Raw genomic sequence first — 23,033 nt, 5'->3', positions numbered from 1 at the left:
GCCGCTGACACTCCCGTGCATGCACCGCCCGGCAAAGTCATTTCCGCGCCAGCTGGCGGGGCACCAAAGGCCTTTCCCGCCAGCTGGCGGGGCGGAAATCAGTCCGGCGCGGGCCTAGCCCCTCAAGGTTAGGGCTCGGCCGCTCAAGATGCGGAGGATTCCGCACCTTTGGGGCGGCGCGATGCCGGACTGATTCACGCAGTTTTTGGCGCCGGTCGTCGGACATTGTGCCGATTGCGGAGAATCCCGCTCCTGATTCTGATCTATAGCCAACATTATTTCCTTCATTGAAAGCTCACCTATCACAAAATTGTGCAGTTATGCGTGAACTTAGAACATTTCACAATATTATATGCTTTACAACAGTTAATGCACAATCTCATAAAACAGAAAGTTGTACCAACTATTGCCGAATTGGCAAATGAAGTTCAACAGAGATAAATGTGAGATGGTATATTGTACTGGGAGGAATAGAGAGGTCACTTATTACTTGGAAGGTGCAAATCTAGCTGGCACAGAGGAACAAATGGATGTCAGAGTACTAAGGCATCAATCCCTACATGTTACGCCATTGGTTAGCAAGGTCCTAATAAAACTAACCAAGTACTGGATTTTATTTCTAGAGGGATAGAACTGCAAAGTAGGGCAGCTATGCTAAACCTGGATTGAATCTTGGTTAGGCCATACCCAGGATACCACATATAGTCCTGGTCACCATATTATAAAAAGGATGCACAGGTGGCGCAGGGGAGTGTGTAGAGAAGGTTTACCTGGATGATAGGGATGGGGAGGGAAAGAGGTTGGAGTTGAAAGAGTTACTCGGTGAAATCTCCCTAGCCCAATAGTGGTTAGCACTGCTGCCTCACAGTGGCCTGGGACCCGGGTTCAATTCCAACCTTGGGTGACTGCGTGGAGTTTGCACATTCTCCCCGTGTCTGCGTGGGTTTTCGCCGGGTGCTCTGGTTTCCTCCCACAGTCCAAAGATGTGCAGGTTAGGTGGATTGGCCATGATCAATTGCCTCTTTGTGTTCAGGGATGTGCAGGTTAGATGGGGTTTCTGGGATAGGGCGGGGTGGCTGAGGGAGTGGATCTGAGTGGAGTGCTCTTTTGGAGTGTCAGTGCACACTAGGAAGACTGAATGGCTTCCTTCTGCACTGTAGGAATTCTGTGATTCTATACCAGAAATGCTTGGGTATATATACCAGGAATGGATCGACAGGCTGGGTCTGAAAAAAGGCTGGGGTATGACCTGGTAGAGGTCTTTAAAATTTGTGAATGGTTTTGATGAGGATACAGAGAGAATGTTTCACCTTGTGGAGAAGAGCAGAACTAGAGGCTATCAATATTAGATAGTCAACAAGGAACCCAATCGGGAATTCAGAAGAAACTTCTCAACCAAGGACTGACGAGAATGCGGAACTCAGTCCCACATGGATGAATAGCATAGATGTATTAAAGGGGAAACGAGGCAAACCGAAGAGGGAGAAGGGAATAGAGGGTTTCAAGGGTAGAATATAGATCACGAAAGATGGGAGGAGGGTTGAGTGGAACATAAACACCAGCATGGATTGAAAGGGACAAATGGTCTGTTTCTGGGACGTATATCTACTATGTAGTCCTGAAAAGTGCATAAATCTCATGCCCCCCCCCCCCCCATTTGTTTGCAGTTTATCGGCATCACTGGCAAGACCAGCATTTCGTACTCATCTTAATTGTCCATGAGGAGGTGGTAGTGAGCCACAAACATTGGCATGAACATGCCCATTGTAGGCGGTAGCGACTGTGCACTGACGCACTAATGACTAAGCTACAGTTTCCTGAATGGAAATGTGGGTAAAGGACATCACAATCTATTTTTATTTCGGTGTTAACTGTGACTTTATCTGCCTCATGTCAAGGGTTGAAGTCACTCCCAAACACAGAGGTTTAAATTGGTGCTGAGGGTGTGTTAAAATGTCGGAGATTATGGGGGAAGTTCTCTGCCCATGTTACGCCTGCCGCACATTCCGCTATGCCAGGGGAATAGCGGGAGATCCCGTAAACGGGATTCACGCTGGGCGCCGAAGACAGCCTGATGCTCCTGGCCCATTGCAGCTGATGTCATCTGGTTCACACCCTCTGTGGGCATGAACCAGATTAGAAGTTTAAAGCTGGATTCCCCCGGTTCCTCGGATTCAAGGGAAATCACTACTCGTCTCCACCACTGGTGACCAGAAGTGACTACCATGCCGGGGAGGGGGGTCTCGGGACATGGCAGGCTGGCAATGCTAAGGGGCGGGGACCTGAAAGGGGGAAGGCACGAAAGGGCAGGGCACGGACGAAGTGCCTGAAATGGGCCCCGGGCATGAAGTGGGGACATTGAGGTTACAGGGCAACTGGAGATCCCATAGTGGAGTGTTACTCACCCAGGGGTGGGCGCTGATCTCGGCGATTGGTGGGGGCCTTATGCCAGCGAGGAGGATGGGGGGGGCGGGTCTGAAGGGAGATCCGATGGGAGGGCCTCGTTGTCAACAATCGTGGTTGGGGGCGCTGGTAGAGGGGGTTAATGCCGCCAGTGTTGGGGGATGATGGAGGCCTTTACTGTAACTTTGACTTTGGGGCCCCCTTTAGCACACTGGGTTAAATCGCTGGCTTTTAAAGCAGACCAAGGCAGGCCAGCAGCACAGTTCAATTCCCGTACCAGCCTCCCCGAACAGGTGCCGGCATGTGGCGACTAGCGGCTTTTCACAGTAACTTCATTTGAAGCCTACTTGTGACAATAAGCGATTTTCATCTCATTTCATTTCAAACGTCTGTGAAGCCGGGCTTGTTTAGACCCCACCCCTTTCAGCGCCAGTGCAAAACTCGCCCCCTCCAAAACAATTTCTAAGCGTGGGGATTACGATCCGAATCGTGCTTTACTACCCAGTGGGGTGGTGGCACAGTGGTTAGCACTACTGCCTCACAGCGGCAGCGACCCAGGTCGGCATGATGGCACAGTGGTTAGCACTGCTGCCTCACAGCGGCAGGGACCTGGGTTCAATTCTGACCTTGGGTGACTGTGTGGAGTTTGCACATTCTCCCCGTGTCTGCGTGGGTTTCCTCCGGGTGCTCTGGTTGCTTCCAACACTCCATAGATGTGCAGGTCAAGTGGGTTGGCCACGCTAAATTGCCCCTTAGTGTCCAGAGATGTGCAGGCTTGGTTAAGTTGAGGGGTTATTGGGATGGGGTGGCATTGGGATGGGGTGGCGTTGGGGTGGTGTGCTTGCTTGCTTGGGAATTACACCCTGTTTACCACAGAGACCACGGATAGAAATGTTTGGGGGAGAATTACCCCCTATACTTTTCGAATGACATATTGAACTGCGGCCCCAGTTACCTTCTCAAATGGTCTTAAATAGGTACCATGCCTTTACTCTGCAGAAGAGACAGGGGAGTTCATCCCACTTTCCTGGTCATTATTATCCCTCAGCCAACATACACAAACAGATTGTAAGGTCATTATCACATTGCTGTTTAGGGAACCTTGCTGTGTGCAAATTGGCCACTGTCTTTCCAACATTACATTTCACAAAAATCACTTAATTTGCTAGAAAGCCACCCCGAGTTATCCTGCAGCAGTGTGACATGCAGTTTTAACAAATACCTCACATTTCAGTGTGTGCTTTAGCCGGAGTCCCAGAATGTGGGTTGGCAAAAATTGGTAAGGTTAGATAACAGCGCAAAGCGATATTAAAAAAAAATTGTTTGCGTACTATGGAGGCTGAAGATGACAAAGGGAGGGCAGCATGGTGGCGCAGTGGTTAGCACTGCGGCCTCACGGCGCCAAGGTCCCAGGTTCGATCCTGGCTCTGTGTGGAGTTTGCACATTCTCCCCGTGTTTGCGTGGGTTTCGCCCCCACAAATTGCCCCTGAATTGGAAAAAATGAATTGGGTACTCTAAATTTATAAACAAAAGATGACAAAGGGTCATTACGAGACTTAAATAGCCTCAGTATCTGACCTTTGATTAAAGGTGCGCATCACAGGGCTGTAATCAGCGAGAGCATGAATAATATCGTCTTCGAAAAAGTTGTCAAAAAATTATCAGGAGAGTTTTTACACTGCCAGTAAATAATAAAAACACACAGTTGGGATATTTCTCGAGAAAACTGAAAGCTGAACAACTAGATCCTTAACTCTGAGCTTGCAAAATGCAGGTGATATGTTTGGTTAAGAGGACATTTTGCAAAGTATTTAACTACGAAAATGAAATGAATGAGAAAGAAACATGACCAACCTTTGAGCTTGCCTCTCCATCATCCTTGTTCTTTTTGTCTGCGGAAGATTGACAACAAAAAAGAAATGAAGGGTTTCTTTGGCATCTTGAGGGAGATCTTTACGCAGTTCCACTTCCACTCATTTAATGGGTTTCGTAAGGTATCTAAGTTTTTGATGGGCAGAGTATTCAACGAGCTTACGTTTCAAAGAAGAACAAGATGGGAAATTTGGATAAACTAGAGCAATTTGAATGGGAACAAATTTCAATACAAAAAAAAATGAAGTCACCAACCTTTCATTTTGCAGCTGGTCGAAATGCTTTGCTCCTCTCTGGAAATCCAAACTTGAAAAGAGGTTGAGCAAAGGTTTGGCATCAATCTTTAAAGTTTAGACCTTGAACTTGGTCCATTTCATATCAGTCAGGTGACCAAGGCTGTTCTCACAATCAACTCGGTGAGATTGAATAGCAATATCCCGAGGATAGCAGCTGAGTCTGTTCAGAGCCACCTACCCCCGAGGGAGGAGAATTAACTAGGCAGCACACAGCAAAAATAAAACCATGTCAAATAGCAGTGAACATGCCAAAACATTCCCAGCAACATTCATAGCTCACACTAATCCACTTAATTACTCATTGACAAGATCAGACATTTTCGTAACCCATCTTATTCATTGTTTGTTGCCTTTTCCAAAAGACAGAATGTCAGAATTATCCGGCCACCGAACACAAGAAAAATGTACCATGGTGACTCAAGTAATAGAATCATTTATTAAAACATGAATTCCAAAAGGTTTTGAAAGGCAAAAGCTATTTATCATGCATTAGAAAGTCAGCGTTCAGACTCCCACTTGTTATTTGGATGAATTCCATTTGTCCGTGACTCACTCTTGTGGGTCTGACGTCTCATTTCGGTTTGCAAGCCTGTTCAATGAAAGGCACCCAGTTTGTTTGTGCACCCGATGGAGTTCACAAACACCACAACAAGAAACTCTGGAAATGCATCGCACGTCTGTCGCCGTCAGCAGGAGAGATGCTGCCGTTAATGCTTTGCTGGGAGACCCACGGAGATAGCTGGCTTAGAAAACAGACGTACTGACTCTCTCTTTCGTACTGACCGAAACAAAGAGAGGGAACAACAGGGAAAGGTGAAGATAGTGGCTTTGCCAATGGTTGTAACACAGGAACAATGACTAATTGTGAGGGCTTCTGAACAGATTTTGACAAGCAAGAGAGTGGGAAGAGACGAGAAGGAGGGGGTGGAGGTTGGGGAGGGGAAATCTGTGACCTGGAGGTAAAATGCCAGAGTCAATAATTGATCCATTATTCAGGTTGCACTGGAGTGAATTTGGCATCACCTGCTGTGTGATAATCGGGGGCTGGATTCTCTGTTTTAGGGACTATGTCCCCACGCCATCATAACAACTGTGGCCTCCAGTGGCCGGGCCATGCTCCATGGCGGACTCAGACCGCGGAGCTGGCCCTTAAACGTAGTGTCCCTGCTCGGCCCCGTGCCCGACCCTGACCGCCCACCCCAAAATAAACCCGGGCCCATAGTAAGCCCCCCTGCCCTCCGATCAGCCCACCCCCGAACCATGGCGGACGTGGACTGAGTCCGCAGCCACCACGTTAGTATCCCGACCATGAGGCAGGACCATGAGTGGCCCAATGTCCTCGGGGCTTCGGTCGGTCGGGGGCGGAGAATGGTGGAGCGGGCCTCCAACAATGGCCGCAGGTAGGCGATATGGTACTCTCCGAGGTACTCGGTATGGTACTCTTTGGGGCCCGGAGAATCGGGGAACCGACGCCAGTCCAGATTCCATGCGGAGAAATGGATTCTCCGCCCCATTGCCGGCCGTAATTTCGGCATCGGGGTGCGGAGAATCCAGCCCCAGGTTCCTACTGGATACTTTTTAATTCATTCACGGGGTCTGGGTGTTGTGGGCAAGGCCAGCGTTTACTTCACATCTATAGCTGCCCTTGAAACAGTGACTTGCGGCATCTGGACGATGTAAAAGGCTCCTTACGAATTCAAGTCTTTCTTTGTGATATTATATGTCCTAATCTGAGACTTTCCACACCTCCAGAGGGTAATGGCATTATAACCCCTTCAGGGAGAGTGGGCAAGGACTGCGCTCCATTCGTTTTCCCCCTTACACAGCTTAACGAGGAAATCCACAGAGTATAAAAGCCGGGTCCCTTCGGGGAGGGAGTTACAGTTTTTCGTAGTTTTGCACACACCGTAATGAACCTATTGTTAATTCCTAATCCACCGTGAGTTCCTGCTGCCCCTCCCGTTCGGGTGCTACAAATGGCAACAATGGGAAATGAAGGAATGTTTGGCCAAATGTTGCAAATGTGAAGATTTTAATTACACTGGGTCCAATTGGACAAAGCTTTTATTTCCAATTCATGAACCATGGGCGAAATTCTCCCCCAACGGCGCGATGTCCGCCGACTGGCGCCAAAGACGGCGCCAATCAGACGGGCATCACGCTGGCCCAAAGGTGCGGAAGGCTCCGCATCTTTGGCGGCCTAGCCCCAACATTGAGGGGCTAGGCCGACGCCGGAGGGATTTCCGCCCCGCCAGCTGGCGGAAATGGCGTTTGTTTCCCCGCCAGCTGGCGCGGAAATGCGGCGCATGCGCGGGAGCGTCAGCGGCCGCTGACAGTTTCCCGGCGCATGCGCGGGAGAGTCAGCGGCCGCTGACAGTTTCCCGCGCATGCGCAGTGGGGAGAGTCTCTTCCGCCTCCGCCATGGTGGAGGCCGTAGCGGAGGCGGAAGGGAAAGAGTGCACCCACGGCACAGGCCCGCCCGCGGATCGGTGGGCCCCGATCGCGGGCCAGGCCACCGTGGGTCACCCCCCGGGGTCAGATCGCCCCACGCCCCCCCCCCCCCCAGGACCCCGGAGCCCGCCCACGCCGCCTGGTCCCGCCGGTAAATACCAGGTTTGATTTACGCCGGCGGGACAGGCAATTTCTGCGCGGGACTTCGGCCTATCCGGGCCGGAGAATTGAACGGGGGGTCCCGCCAACCGGCGCAGCCCGATTCCCGCCCCCCGCCCAATCTCCGGTACCGGAGACTTCGGCGGGGGCGGGGGCGGGATTCACGGCGGCCAACGGCCATTCTCTGACCCGGCGGGGGGTCGGAGAATGACGCCCCATAATCTTTCTTGTTGTTCACCAATGAAGATTCTCCATTATCCCGTTATGTCCTGAGTGCAGGAACGCCCCCCATTTTAGATGCTGGAGATTTAAAATGGAGCAAGACATTTTATTGTCAATCCTTCTGCTGTATCACTTTGTTACTGGTTTACAACAGTGATTAACATAGAATGTATCACAGCATATCCTTCCATTTCGTTCTCCCACAAGTGTTTAATTAGTTCCTCCCTTACATTCATCAGTGGCAACAATAAAAATGTGCATTTATATAGCACCTGTAGCATAGTAAACATCCTAAGACACTTCACAGGAGATAGTTTGACACAGAGCCATGTGACGAGATGTTAGGTTGGTCAACATGTTTTAAAGAGGCGTCTTTGAAGGAAAAGAAGAGGCAGAGAGGTGTAGAGAGCGAATTCCAGAACTCGGTGTCCAGGCAGCCAGAGGCGCAGTGGCCATTAATGAAGCCATGGAAAATGAGCATGAACAAAATTCCAGAGATAATGTCCAATATTGGGCCCAAGAGTTTGCGCCGTCGCGAACGCCGTCGCATTTCACGTCGGCGCGAACCGGGCCCACAGGGGGCCAGCACGGCGCTGGAGCGGTTCACGCTGCCAAATGGGCACCGCACCAACCCGCGCATGCGTGGGGGTCTTCTTTTGCACGCCGGCCCCGGCCAACATGGGGTCGGTGTTCAGGGGCCGGCCGTGCCAGGAAGAAGGCCCCCGGGGGGGCCGATCGGTGGCCATGATCGCGGGCCAGACACCATCGGAGGCCCCCCCCAGACCGGTGAAGGAGCCCCTCTCCCCCACCCCCACAGGCCACCCCCCGACCATTCCCGCAGAGTTCCCACCGGCAGCGACCAGGGGGGAACGGCACCGGCGGGACTCTGTCGTTTCGGAGTGGCCGCTCGGCCCATCCGGGCCGGAGAATCGGCGGCCCCGCCGATTACAGCGGCCCGCGGCTGGTGCCACGCCAAACGCGGCGGCGCAAATTCTCCGCACCTCGGAGAATCGCGAGGCTCGGAGAATCGCCCCCAATATGTATTTTTGATGAGAAGTTCTAAATTCACTGTTTTTTCCAATTTGCAATCGCAATCCTGGCTCAACACAAATAATTGTGGTGACGTTTCATTGAAATTGAACAGCAGCTACTTTAAGATACGAAAACGTCACAACCCACACCAAAGAGGTGATACGAGGAGTAAGCAAAAGCTCCACCAAAGAGGTAGATTTAAGGAGGGTCTTAAGGGTGAAGGTCACAGTCCTGGCAGAGAATGTTCTCTGCATTTTATTTCTGCTTTGAGTGCATTTTTAGTGAAGGACTGCAGGAACAGTTCAAAATTAACACAAAAAATACTCATAAACACATCCATTTGTGAAACGGATAGGGATATGCTGCTCCAAGGTTTAGTGGATAACTTGCAGGATTTTACATTCAGTGGACAACCTATTTTTAAATTCTTTAATAATTATAACAATGTACTTTGTGTTTTCTACTGTGTTTATTATTGCTTAATGGGGGGTTTGTATATTGGAGGAATTCGTGATGCAGTTGTAAGATGTTTATTTATGTGTTCTTTGTTTTTCTTTTTTCTGTAAAATATGTAAAAATTTGAATAAAAATATTTCTAAAAAAGTAAATAATTATAACAATAATCTTTATTGTCGCAAGTAGGCTTACATTAACACTGCAATGAAGTTACTGTGAAAATCCCCTAGTCGCCACATTCCGGCGCCTGTTCGGGTACACAGAGGGAGAATTCAGAATGTCCAATTCACCTAACAGCACGTCTTTCGGGACTTGTGGGAGGAAACCGGAGCACTGTTACCCACGGGATTTGAATGCATGACTGATATAAAGCAAGCAGACAAGCTATACTTAGTTTCAAGAAAAAATATTACAATTAAAGTTAGCATTTTACTTTTGTGGTACCTTTCAATATTAAATGGAATGGATATTATGTTTTAAATATTTGCTTAATGATTGTTACAGTAATTTAGAGGACCCAATTATTTTTTTTTCCCAATTAAGGGGCAATTTAGCGTGGCCAATCCACATCTTTGGGTTGTGGGGGTGAAACCCACGCAGACATGGGGAGAATGTGCAGACTCCACACGGACAGTGACCCAGGGCCAGGATTCGAACCTGGGTCCTCAGCGCCGCAGTCCCAGTGCTAACCACTGCGCCACGTGCCGCCCCACCGTAATCATTTTTAACATTTTCTTTTATTTCTCTTCGTCAACACTTTTGCAGATAAACTAATTCCCAGGGAAATCCATTTCACTTGCCTTGAAAGTGTTTGAAAAGGGGGAGTTGTTGTTTATATATAATTATTCTAAAGTGCATTCTGTGTTTATTGCCCTTATCTCTGGCTACAATCCGACCACAGCGTACAACACAAGAACAGCACAGTCAGCAGAAACGGCACCAAACAATCCACGCTTTTATTCTCAATCAGCACAGTTTGTAGCCTGCAGTCGAGGTAGTCCTTTGTCATGGGATAAAATGTAATGTTTTATAGAAACAGCCAATTTGGCCCACGTGAGACTCCTTCCTCCCTACCTCATCTCACTCTATCAACATGTCCTTCAATTCATTTCTCCCTTGTGTGCTGATGCAGTTTCCCCTTTGAATGCATCTGTGATAATTGCATCAACTATTCCCACTCTCAGGGTACAGCAATTTCTCCAGCAATCTCCTTTGCCTTTATTAGTGATTGTCTCATGCCGGTAGCTTCTGATTTTGGTCTCCCCACGAAGGGAAACATCTTCTCTATGTCCACACTATCAAAGCTGTTTATCGTTTTAAAGAGAGCTCTGTTGGATATTTTGAGCGTTTCCCCCTTCTAGGAACTAATACCGTTTATACCGTCAGAACTTCAATTATGATCGTTCAGTTGGTTATTAGAATTGTGCTAGCTGTTTCCAATTACTGACCCGTTTACATTGGCAGGAAGGGACTACGAGACAAAAGTGTCACCTCAGATGTTTAAAATATGCTTGTCTGATCTTTACTTTGATAATTTATACACACCAGGGAACAGTGCAAGGTACATACAATTGCAGTATTCTGCTGCAATTATTTTGAAAGGTGTGGGATGTAGTAAATGTCACTGGCTAGGTCAGCATTTATTGCCCATCCCTAATTGCCCGTGAGGCACTGCATTCCATGTGGTGTATGAACTCCCACTGTTTTATTATTAGGGAGGTAGTTCCAGGATTTTGACCCAGCGATGATGATTCCAGCACTGAAAAGTTACGCAATTTCCATTGACTTCAGTTTTACTCCGGCTAGTTGATGCCACACTCGGTCAAATGCTGCCTTGATGCCAAGAGTAGTCACTCTCACCTCACCTCTGTAATTCAGCTCTTTTATCCATGTTTAGACCAAGGCTATCGTGAGATCTGGTGCCAAGTGGGCCCAGCAGAACCCAAATTGAGTCCCAGCGAGAAGGCTAAGGGTGAGTGCTGCTGGTAGCACTGTTGATCACTCCTTCCATTACTTTGTTCGTAACTGATGGGGGCGGTAATTGGCGGGATTGAATCTGGGCCATTTCTTACATTATTGGATAGATGCTATTTGGTGCAATGTCAAGTAACATGCTGAACCACTGGGGCCTGCAAACTCAAAAAGCCAGAGAATTGGAACATTTACCTGCATTCACAAAGTTACGGCAATTATAACGGATCGAATGTTAAAGAACAGGATTACTTCATCTCGAAATATAAGTTTAATGGCATTTCTTTTCTGGAACCAAAATCCATATACCTGCTTTTTCCCCCCCATTTCCCTTTGATAACCCCTGTGCAGCAAAAATTCATCAATCACAATTTTGAAATTAACAATTGGTTTAGCATGTTTCCGTCTGCAAGAATTCCAAATGTCTATCACCCTCTGTGCGAAGAAGTGTTTCACTTTGTCCTCTGGCCCTCAGTCTCCCCGATTAGTGGAAATAGTTTCTACCAAGCTACGCAGTCCGTCCCTCTTAATGTCTTGTTCAAATCACCTCGGCCTACCAAATTCCAGAGAATAAAACCCTAGTTTGTGTAATCTTTCCTTGTAATTTAACCCGTGGAGTACAGGTATGTGTTACACTCCATCTAAGGCTAATATATCCTTCCTGGAGTGTGGTGCCCAGAATTGCTCAAAGTAACTCCAACTGCGGTCGAGTCAGGACTCTTCCTTCGAGCAGAGAAATCTGAGACCTGATTGAGATGTACAAAATTACGAGGGACATAGATAGGGCGAATTTCCCCTTAGTAGAGGGGTCAATGACCAGGGAATATAAATTTAGGTAAGGGACAGGAGATTTAGAAGGGATGATAATGCATCTGCCATTCATTTGTCCACTCACTCAGCTTGTCCAAATCACATTGAAGCGTCTCTGCATCCTCCACACAGCTTACTCTCCCACCCAGCTTTGTGTCATCTGCAAATTTAGAGATATTACATTTAGTTCCCTCATCTAAATCATTAATATATATTGTGAATAGCTGGGGCCCCAGCACTGATTCCTGCGGTACCCCACGAGACACTGTCTCCCATCTGGAGAAAGACCTGTTTGTTCCGACTCTGTCTTTCCTGTCTGCCAACAGTTTTCTATCCATCTCAATACACTACCCCCAATGTGCTTTAATATTACACACTAATCTCTTATGTGGGACCTTGTCAAAAGCCTTCACATCCTGTGAATGAATAACATATTCCTTTTTGTTATTAACGCAAGATGATTTCTCTGCTCCCTTCATCGAATCCCATTTTCTTTTGGTGTATTTCACTTTTTGATTCTTTTGCGTTCCTCACAATACGCACAATCTTTGAAAAAGGTAAAATTTCAGTAGGTAGACAGGAGACAACGTCAGATGGGCTGAAATCATTTACTGGGAAACAAGAGGTTGGCAAGCCTTCAGTTGATGACATAATCTCTATTAGTTCTGTTAATGTACAAAAGTGTGATAACGGTATATTAATGATTAGATTAATGTCTGTGTTTTTATATTGTGTTTGTTGTTTTAACCCTTTTAGATTGTACTGCCTTAATAACACCATAATTAACTCAGGTCAGCGCACATTTTACAAAACACCAGGGGCTTGATTCTCCGCTGTCGGGATTCCCGTTGCGTAGGCAGACCGGGGATTTCCAGGCGGCGTGGGGCTGCCCACAATAGGAAACCCCATTGACCCGCTGGCAAGACGGGGCATCCCAGAGGCTCGGAGAACACCACGCCAGATACTTACCGTAGGTCTAGGCGTATTAAACAATCCCATTTTTGAGTGGCAAAATGCATGTTTAAGCCAATATTCATCATATAAGTCAACTCCACCATTTTTCTGCTAATATATTTTGGGCTCTACACGTTAGGAGTTGGCCTCAATTTTTCAGTTCAGAGAAACATATTTAGGGTTATAGAGGTGTACAGCACCTAATTACTCCAATCCCATTTTCCAGCACTTGGCCCATAGCTTGTCAGCCTTGGCATCGCAATTGCACATCGAAATACTTCTTAAATGTTATGAGGGTTCCCGCCTCCACCACCCTTTCAGATAAGATCCAGACTCCACCCCCCTCTGGGTGAAAAGGTTTCTCCTCACAATCCCCTCTAAACCTCCTGCCCCTTACCTTAAATCTATGTCCCCTAATCATTAATCCCTCCACCAAGGGGAAAAGTTCCTCCCCGTTTACTCTATCTATGCCCCTCATAATTTTATACATCACAATCACATCCCCCTCAGTCTATCCAATCTCTCTTCATAACTAACACACTCCAGCCCAGGCAATGTCCTGGTAAATCTCCTCTGTACCCTTTCCAGTGCTATCAATTCCCTTCTGTGACATGGATTCCGGGATTGCACACAATACTCTAGGTGTGGCCTAATCAACGTTTTATACATTTCCAGCATAACCTCTCTGCTCTTAAACTCTATGCCTCAGATAATAAAAGCTAGTGATTCGAAACAAACCTGTTGGGACTTTAACCTGGTGTTGTAAGACTCCTTACTGTGCTCACCCCAGTCCAATGCCGGCATCGATAATAAAGACAAGTATACTATATGCATTCTTAACACTTTATCCACCTGCTTGGCTACCTTAAGGGATCGGTGTACATGCACACCAAGGTCTCGCTGATCCTTGTTGCTTCACAGGGTTCTGCAGTTTTTCTTTATTCCCTTGCCTTGTTTGTCCTGTCCAAGTGCATCACCTCACACTTATCCGGGTTCAATTCCATCTGCCACTGATCAGCCCGTCTATATCATTCTGTAATCCAAGGCTATCCTCCTCACTCTTCCCCACCCCACCAATTTTCATATCATCCGCGAACTTACTGATCAACCCTCTGACATTCATGTCTAAATCATTTATAAAAACCACAAACAGCAAGGGCCCCAACTCTGATCCCTGCGGGACCCCACTGGACACAGGCTTCCAGTCAGAAAAACACCCCTCGCCCATCACCCTCTGCTTCCTGCCACTCAGTCAATTCTGGATCCAATTTGCCACTTTGCCATTGGATCCCATGGGCTCTTACCTTCGCTATCAGTCTCCCATGTGAGACCTTATCAAAAGCCTTGCTGAAGTCCATGTAGACTACGTCAAATGCATTGCCTTCATCTACACACCTGGTCACCTCTTCGAAAACTCAATCAAGTTGGTCAGACATGACCTCCCCTTAACAAACCCATGCTGACTGTTCCTGATTAATCCCGGCCTCTCCAAATGCAGACTAATTCTGTCTCTCAGAATTACTTCAAATACGTTCCCCACCACTGAAGTTAGACTGACTGGTCTGTAGTTTCTTGGTTTATCCCTTCCCCCCTTCTTGAATAATGGTACCGCATTGGCTATCCTCCAGTCCTCCTGCACCACTCCTGTGGCCAGAGAGGAATTGAAACTATTTCCTCCTTGCTTCACCCAACAGCCTGCCAGACCACTCAGAACCTCCTCTCTGTCTATGTTAATTTCTTTAACTTTATCAGTCTTTCTCCTGGATTTCTATGCCCACATCGTCCCTCTCACGAGTGAACATCGACATATGGGGCGGGATTCTCCGACCCCCCCGCCGGGTTGGAGAATCGCCGGGGGCTGGCGTGAATCCAGCCCCCGCCGGCCGCCAAATTCTCCAGCACCGGATATTCGGCGGGGGCGGGAATTGCGCCGTGCCGGTCGCCCCCCCGGCGATTCTCCAGCCCACGATGGGCCGAACTCCCGCTGCATGAATCAAACCACCTACCATACCGGCGGGAATGGCGGCACGGGCGGGGCTCCGGGGTCCTGGGGGATGCCTCCATGATGGCCTGGCCCGCGATCAGGGCCCACCGATCCGCGAGCGGGCCTGTGCCGTGGGTGCACTCTTTTCCCTCCGCCTCGGCCACAGCCTTCACCATGGCCGACGTGGAAGAGATTCCCCCCCCCCGCTGCGCATGCACGGGGATGACGTCAGGAGCCGCTGACGCTCCCGCGCATGCGTGGACTTCCGCCGGCCAGCCAACTCCTTTTGGTCCCGGCTGGCGTGGCGCCAAAGGCCTTCCACGCCAGCCGGTGGAGCGGAAACCACTGCGGCGCGGGCCTAGCCCCTCACCGTGAGGGATTGGTCTCCGCTCCATCCTGCCGGGACCTCCCGCCCCGCCGGGTAGGGGAGAATCCCAGCCATGGTATTCATTTAGAACCTTACCCACGTCCTCCCCTCACAAATTGCCACTGTGGTCCTTAATGAGCCCTACTCTTTTCTCAGTTAACCTTTTACTCTTAATGTTCTTGTAAAGGAGGGTCTGGTTTAGCACAGTGGGCTAAACAGCTGGCTTGTAATGCAGAACAAGGCCAGCAGCGCGGGTTCAATTCCCATACCGGCCTCCCCGAACAGGCGCCGGAATGTGGCGACTAGGGGCATTTCACAGCAACTTCATTAAAGTCTACCTGTGACAAGAAGCGATTATTATGAATTATTATTAAAACTGAGGATTTTCCTTTATTTTACCTGCCAGTATCCTTTCGTCTAATTTTCTTTTTATTTACTTATTAAGTTTTCCAATTAAGGGGCAATTTAGCGTGGCCAATCCACCTACCCTGCATATCTTTGGGTTATGGGGGTGAGACCAATGCAGACGCGGGAAGAATGTGCAAACCTCACGGACAGTAGAGCTCCCTCTTGCACCTTCTATAGTCCTCTTGGGCTTCTACTGTTTTGAGCCCTCAATATCTGCTAAACACCTTCCTTTTTCTCTTGTCCAATGCTCTACATTCCTCAATGTCCAGGGTTCCCTGGATTTGTTGGTCCCACCTTTTCTCTTTATTGGAACATGTTGGTCCTGTACTCTCCACATTTCCTTCTTTAATGTGTGTCACTGTCCTATCACAGGTTTACCTAAAAGTCTCCCGGTCCATTCTAGCCAAATGATATCTGACCTTATTAAAATTGTCCTTCCCCTAGTTTAGAACTGTGATTTCAGGCCCATCCTTGTCCTTTTCCATAACAATCTTCAATCTAATGGAGTTATGATCGCTGTCTGCGAAATGCTTCCCCACTGATACTTCAACCTAATCAAACCTGCGACACCCTCTCCTCTTTTCCCGTCTTGCCTGAAGGTTCTGTATCCTGGAATATTGAGCTGCCATTCCTGCCCCTCTCTCAAGCATGTCTCAGTGACAGCAATTACATCATACCCCCATGTTTTGTGTCCTCAACTCATCTGCCTTCTTTTTTCCCAGACTTATTGCATTATAATAAATACCATCCAATCTTACCAAACTCTCTTGGGACTTAACTGACCCACAACTTCTCTGCCTTCCTGACTCACTTGTTGCCTTTTCTAATTTTGGTTGTGCATCTCCCCCACTGAACCTTCTCTCAGGATTCCATCTCTTTGCCAAGTTAGTTTAAATACTCCCCTACAGCACTAGAATACCCATATACTCGCTTGATAAGTCAGTGTGGGGAATGTGGGCAGTGATGCCAAGAGGATGCATGGGACCTTATGGAGACATCTAGGATTCTCAGGGGGCTTAACAGGGTCAATGCTGAGAGGTTGTTTCCCCTTGTGGGAGAGTCGAGGTCCAGAGGGCATAATCTCGAAGGGGGTCGCCCATTTAAGGCAGAGATTTCTCGAAGTGTAGTGTATCTGTGGAACTCTTGCTCGCCAAGAGCTGTAGAGGCTGGGTCGTTAAGTATGTTCATGGCTGAGATAGACAGATGTTTAATCAGCAAGGGAATCAAGGGTTATGGGGATAAGGTGGGAAAGTGGACTGGAGGATTATATCAGATCAGTCATGATCTCATTGAATGGTGGAGCAGACTCGATCGGCCGAAGGGCCTACTTCCACTCCTATGTCTTATGGAGTTTAAGACATGCCCATACAGAGCAACCAAGGCAACCAATGGGGTAAAATGGAACCTCCTGCGACAACACAGGCAGTTCGCATTTTATACTTAGCATGCAAGTCAGCCCCCATCTGTGGAAGAATTTTTCAAAGCTTCAAATGTCGACTTTTGCGTTGCGATCTACGTTAAATTTACAGTCTGGCAATGAGAGCCACTCGGCCCAACTAGTCCATGCTAGTATTTAGGTGCCACAGCAGTCTCCTCCCACCTTATCTCATTTCACCCTATTAGAAAATCCTTCTACTCTTTTCTTCCCCGTGATTATCAACCTCACCCTGAAATGCATCAACACAATTCGCCTCAACCATTCTATGTGGTCGTGGGTTCCGCATTCCCACCACTCTCTGGGCAAAGACGTTTCTCCTGAATTCCCAACTGGATTTATTAGCGAATGTATTACATGGACGGTCCCTAGTTTTGGTCTCCACCACAAATGGAAGCAACCTTTTCATCATTTTCATTTCAAAGGCTTCTATCAGGTGATCACTCAGTCCAGTAAGGAGCCCCCAGTCTGTTCAATCTCCCCTGACAGTTTTAGCCCCCCCAGTTCTGGTATCATATTGTATCTGTACACTTGATGATGTGTACCTGGACAGTCAAATCTCTCTTTTCGTCTGCAGTTCACAAATTATTATTTTTAAGCACCTATTCATTGATCCACGCTGCGGGCAGCACGGTGGCGCAGTGAGTAGCACTGCTGCCTCACGGCGCCGAGGTTCCAGGTTCGATCCCGGCTCTGGGTCACTGTCCGTGTGGAGTTTGCACATTCTCCCCGTGTTTGTGTGGGTCTCACCCCCCACAACCCAAAGATGTGCAGGCTAGGTGGATTGACCATGCTAAATTTGCCCCTTAATTGGAAAAATGAATTGGGTACTCTAGATTTAAAAAAAAATAGATCCACGTTGGAAATGCATAATACAGCCTGAGAGAGGAATTATACCCCATTTCCAGCAAGAACCTCTCCCTGCTGAGCTCAGAGTTCTTCCGTCAACAATTTAAATAACCAAAACAATGATGGGGTGCAAAAAGAAAAGTGAAAACTGCAAACAACAAAGTTAGAAAAACTTTGAAAACTGCTTTTATCGGAAGGCCTGAGGTCGCACACATATACAAAATGAAACTGCAGAGAAACCAATGGGCAGAACTTATTACAGTTGTACAAGAGAACAAATTTAAATTTACATACAGCAGGACAATAGTTCCAGTTTAAATAATATTAAAAACCTTGACTCCCCCCCCCCCCCCCAAAAAAAATATAAAATTTAATTAAGCTTCTCAAAACAAATCCAATGGGAAAATTATTTAAGTTAAAGCCCCCCCCCCCGACAAAAAAAAGTTATAAATGATTGCTGATAATATCCTATCACTTTGGCAAAAAGGACGCTCATTCGGTAACAGTCTATAAATCAAATCAAAATGTAATAAAGATTGTATACATCTGGGATAATGCATAATGACCAGTATTGCACTCAATTATGTACAAGAATATAAACAAAGCACATTTGTAAAATATACTGTATGCATTTCGGGGAAGGTAAGGTACCCCAGTCCCACATTCCCTCGTCAATGCTTTCTTTTTTTCATCGAAGTCGAGGATTTAAAGTTGGTTTCTGGTGAAATTTCTACATTAGTCAACATTGCACATCATGAAAATACCGTACTACAAACTCGACCGCGAGTACTTGCTGATCCGACTGCTTGAGCACAGATAATTACTGTACAGCTGAATAATTACAAATGCATTTTACATTCAGGCTCACTAATGCATTGTGACAGTTTACCAGCATCACTGCCAGGGCTAAGTCCAGCAGTGGAAAATGACAAAGCTACATGCATAAGTATTCTCACATGAAACACAAGACAGTTTGAATCTGATTGGAATCCGAAGGTGATGCAACCGCACAATTCTGTCCATTTTTATATAAACCCATGTAAACCAGCATAGAATCTATAATACTCAACATTGTTCCTTTATTAAATGGAAACTTAATGTTGCTGCTTTGATGCACTTGACATATATCCTATCTGAAATATATCTTCCTTATGCCACCCCTCATTTTATCATCTTTTAATAACTATGTACAGGTATTAGGTAAGTGTAAACCGACAGCAAAAATATCGATGCTAACATTATTTCCCCGTTTTCCAATATATTAAACATACAAAGTCTATATTTTTTAAGATAGGTTCTTATAGCAAAGCAATGGACCCAATTCCAACACTGAATTCTAAAAACTGTACAATACAATGCAAACTAGCAAAGCTTCTCAGAGAATGGTAAAATTCAAATGCATTCTCTCTCCAAAGCAGAGCTTAAAATGTGCAAACGTGATTTCCTTTGGCTCCACAACCTAGCGGGTTTTATCATCTTGGGGGTCCGCGACTTAATCCGATTCTCTTCCCGCATCCCAATTTACGAGGGTCCTGAAAGTGTCCTGAGTGAATACATGCAGGAATGACTTGGTATGCCGATGAAAAACGTTCTGCTTGCTTGTGAACCTTCAAACCATGGAGGAGGAATTGGAGATTCCCTGAACAGTGGCCCCGGTTGGGGTTCCGCTGATTGCATTGAAGATGTGATAGGAGTTGGGCAGGAGATTGATCTTCATTCCGTCATCCTCGGGGGAAATCTTAACAAGAACAGCACAGCATTAAAAGAAACAAAAAGCCTAGCAGGGGATTTTCACAAATGCGCAACTGAGTGAGCGAGAAGCAGTTTCTTTCATTTGCACACGGTGTTTTTCAAAGCGCAATTCAATTTATAGATTAAGTCTCAGTATGCTGCACACACACACACTGATGTCATGCATTTCCAGAGCTCACAACAGTGATATTACCATCCAATCTGCTCACATTACGTGAAGGCAGCATTCAAAGAAATAGAAAATGAGAAAATACATTGGTTAGTTTCCATTTTCATAGGATTCATCAATCTTATATTACTGAGATACAGGAAATTTCCCCAATTGGGTTTCGGACACCTACATTCTCATAATTAAAATGCCCTGGTTGTAGAGATATGATCATAATACATGGGAAGCAAAAAAACCAAAACATTTGAGTCGAATTTCTGAAAAATGAAGTCTTCCCTCCCCAAATCTTTGCTAAAATTGCAAAGATTGATTGCAGTTATGCTAGAATTAGAATTCAAAATTAATACATCTACTAAAGCAATCTACTGAATACAATATACCTGTTATGTTTTACACCAGTTATAATCTGCCCTCCTTAAATCACTTAATAATAATAGTGGACAATTATTCCGAAATGCTACAATACAAGATGCTCTTCTCTTGAAGTCCATTATAAGGAGAAAATACGTAAACACAATTATCGTAATAAAGTCAGTTTTTGACCACATGGTGACCATCAAAATTTCATCTGCCCCAAGAAAGAAAACAAGAAGAATTGGGAAATGCTATATTTTGATGGGAAGACAATTATTGACCAATATTAAGAAGTTTGAGTATTGCTGAAAAATAGAGACATGCTTGAAGTTTTCATCTTGGATTCATCAGGGCAATCCTCAAAAAAGTTATCTTTTCCTTTTATGTCTCAGTTGTCTCTCACCTTGTCCATTCGAGACATCCCAAAGCAGAATTTAATCCCCAGCTAGAATGGAGAATGCAGCCATCTGTTTCTGGGATTCTGTCATTGCTAGTTATTAGAAAATCTCTTGCTGGTGGATTTGCTCTCTCTGCCATAAGGTCTCTCTACCAGTCACTCCTGGGCGTGGCACGTTGAATATGCCAATTTGCTTATTTACATTTATAAAGATAACACAGCTGAGATGTTACAACTATCAGGAAAGACTGGCCCAATGGATGACTGAGAAACTGGCAAAGTGCTTTGGAATGGAGTGCGAGAGGAAACTAGCGAAAAATAATAAATCAGATTGTAAGAGACATACAAAGGGAACAGGGACTGTGTGTGTTAATGGCGACTATGGGTGATTCCTGATTCCTTTTTGTCATTTGTTTATGTTAACATGCGGGCTAATGTCTGGGGTTTGGTGGGAGGATGGGATCGTTGTTATTGATATGGGGATTGACATTACATTCGTTACTGATTATTGTTTATTGTTAGGTGTATGGTCAGTTTCTGTGTTGTAAAATTCTGTGTAAATTTCACAAAGGAATCCCATGAAAAGATGCTGGCGAGATATTTCAAAACCAAGGCTCTGTCCTCATTAACCTTGTCGGGAAATGATTCCAGCTCTCAGCTGTGTGGAGAAATTCCGTATTTTCAAATTCACAAAATAGGCTGTTAACATTTTCCACTGGTTTCTAGCTAGACAGGGATTGATAATAAGGCAGAGCAACACCCTCTCTAGCCTCAGGTGCCAAATCTTTGGCAGCTTTACAGTTCAGTACCGCCCTGTACTCAACCTTCACTCATTACTTTTCAGAGAGGTGAGAGGTCACCATTCTGTGCCAGAATTGACATATGGGCCGAAGTTCTCCGGGAACGGCGCGATGTCCGCCGACTGGCGCCCAAAACGGCGCAAATCAGACAGGCATTGCGCCGCCCCAAAGGTGCGGAATGCTCCGCATCTTTGGGGGCCGAGCCCCAACATTGAGGGGCTAGGTCGGTGCCGGCGGAAAAGGTCTTTGGTGCCCCGCCAGCTGGCGCGGAAATGACATCTCCGGGCGGCGCATGCGCGGGAGCGTCAGCGGCTGCTGACGGCATTCCCGCGCATGCGCAGTGGAGGAAGTCTCTTCTGCCTCCGCCATGGTGGAGACCGTGGTGGAGGCGGAAGGGAAAGAGTGCCCCCACGGCACAGGCCCGCCTGCGGATCGGTGGGCCCTGATCGCGGGCCAGGCCACCGTGGGGGCACCCCCCGGGGCCAGATCGCCCCGCGCCCCCCCCCAGGACCCCGGAGCCCGCCCGCGCCGCCTTGTCCCGCCGGTAAGGTAGGTGGTTTAATTTACGCCGACAGGACAGGCATTTTAGCGGCGGGACTTCGGCCCATCCGGGCCGGAGAATCGAGCGGGGGGGGGGGCCCGCCAACCGGCGCGGCGCGATTCCCGCCCCCGCCGAATATCCGGTGCCGGAGAATTCGGCAACCGGCGGGGGCGGGATTCACGCCAGTCCCCGGCAATTCTCCGACCCGGCCGGGGGTCGGAGAATCTCGCCCATGTTCCTCGGAACCCACCAGGGTAGAGTTTGAACTCATCACCCAGGAGGGAAACTGGCACTGCTCTTTATAGAAACTGCCTGGATTTTATTTCAAGGGAAACTGAGCAGATTCTAGAACAACCATCCGTATTTATACACCGCCTTTAATGTGACAAAATGTCCTGAGATGCTTTAAAGGAGAAATGAACAGGCGTCTGTTCTGAATTTTAAGTGTAGGTTGTGGCTCAGTGAGTCAAACTCTTGCCTCGGAGTCACAATGTCCCGGGTTCACCTCACGTTCAGATGTTTGACTGCAAATATCAAGATCAACACTCCAGTGTGGTACTGAGGGAGTGTTGTACTTCCCGAGGTGCCACTTATATCACTAAAACGGATTAACTGGCCATTATCACATTGTTGTGCATGGGAGCTTCCTGCCACATTTCCATCATTATATTAGTTACTTCATTTCAACAAGCTACTTCATTGGCTATCAGGCACTTTTAAATGTCCGGCGGTTCTGAAAAGCGCGATATAAGTGCATAACTTTCTTTTCTTTCTAAAATTTGACACTCTGCCACGTAAGCAAATATTGGGTCAAGTGGTCAATCGTGGAGGGTTGTGGGGCTGGAGGAGATCACAGAGTTAGGGAGAGGCAAGGCCACAGAGGGATTCGAACACAAGGATGAGAATTTTAAAATCGAGGTTTTGCCAGGCTGGCAGCTCAGGTGTGGTGGGTGAACGGGACTTGGTAAAAGTTAGGATTTGAGCAGCAGAGATTTTGACGAGTTGATGTTTACGGAAGGTGCAGGATGGGAGGCAGCCCCCAGTGCCCAGGTGGGCAAACTAAAAATCTACCCCAATGAGGCACTCATGTGTTGAGCTAGTATAAGCAAGAGCGAAAGAGTATTTTTCTGAGTGGGTAAGTCAATATTGCAGGTGTCTAGAAGGCTGGCTTCCAGTCAAAAAACATGGACCGCAACCTCTCAAGGAACAGGCAACACAAACATTTGAGAAAAGCTATCTTGACAGGTCGGGGAAGAGAAGTTACATTCTTCTTCTCGGGTCCAGAGACACATGGGGCTGACAAAGCAATGGGTTATGCCTGTTTCCTTAGCTTGTTCTTCCTGGATCAGG

At 47.1% G+C, this 23,033-nt stretch overlaps 2 protein-coding genes across 17 annotated transcripts in view; both read right to left on the bottom strand.

Annotated features, from left to right (window-relative positions):
- LOC140391522 (solute carrier family 15 member 1-like) overlaps positions 1-4,702 on the bottom strand; it is a 65,949-nt gene extending 61,247 nt beyond the window's left edge. Inside the window, exons 1-2 of one of the 2 annotated variants that reach the window (XM_072476096.1) lie at positions 4,532-4,702; positions 4,259-4,296 (exon numbers count right to left, since the gene is read on the bottom strand). In XM_072476096.1, coding sequence (XP_072332197.1) covers positions 4,259-4,296; positions 4,532-4,613 — 120 coding nt within the window. In that variant the 5' untranslated portion in view covers positions 4,614-4,702. Of the gene's footprint in view, positions 1-4,258; positions 4,435-4,531 lie in introns of both variants that reach the window. The other variant, XM_072476097.1, reaches the window with a different exon arrangement.
- Positions 4,703-18,031: 13,329 nt separating this feature from the next.
- Positions 18,032-23,033, bottom strand: part of LOC140391521 (dedicator of cytokinesis protein 9-like) — a 407,496-nt gene continuing 402,494 nt past the window's right edge. For all 15 annotated transcript variants that reach the window (XM_072476084.1, XM_072476085.1, XM_072476095.1 and 12 more), the window contains one exon: positions 18,032-19,408. In XM_072476084.1, coding sequence (XP_072332185.1) covers positions 19,280-19,408 — 129 coding nt within the window. In that variant the 3' untranslated portion in view covers positions 18,032-19,279. The remainder of the gene's footprint in view (positions 19,409-23,033) is intronic.

Source organism: Scyliorhinus torazame, chromosome 15 (assembly GCF_047496885.1).
Source record: "Scyliorhinus torazame isolate Kashiwa2021f chromosome 15, sScyTor2.1, whole genome shotgun sequence".
Classification (NCBI taxonomy): Eukaryota; Metazoa; Chordata; class Chondrichthyes; order Carcharhiniformes; family Scyliorhinidae; genus Scyliorhinus; species Scyliorhinus torazame.
The sequence above is the reverse complement of the archived record's forward strand: the minus strand, read 5'-3'. Positions and strand labels throughout refer to the sequence as shown.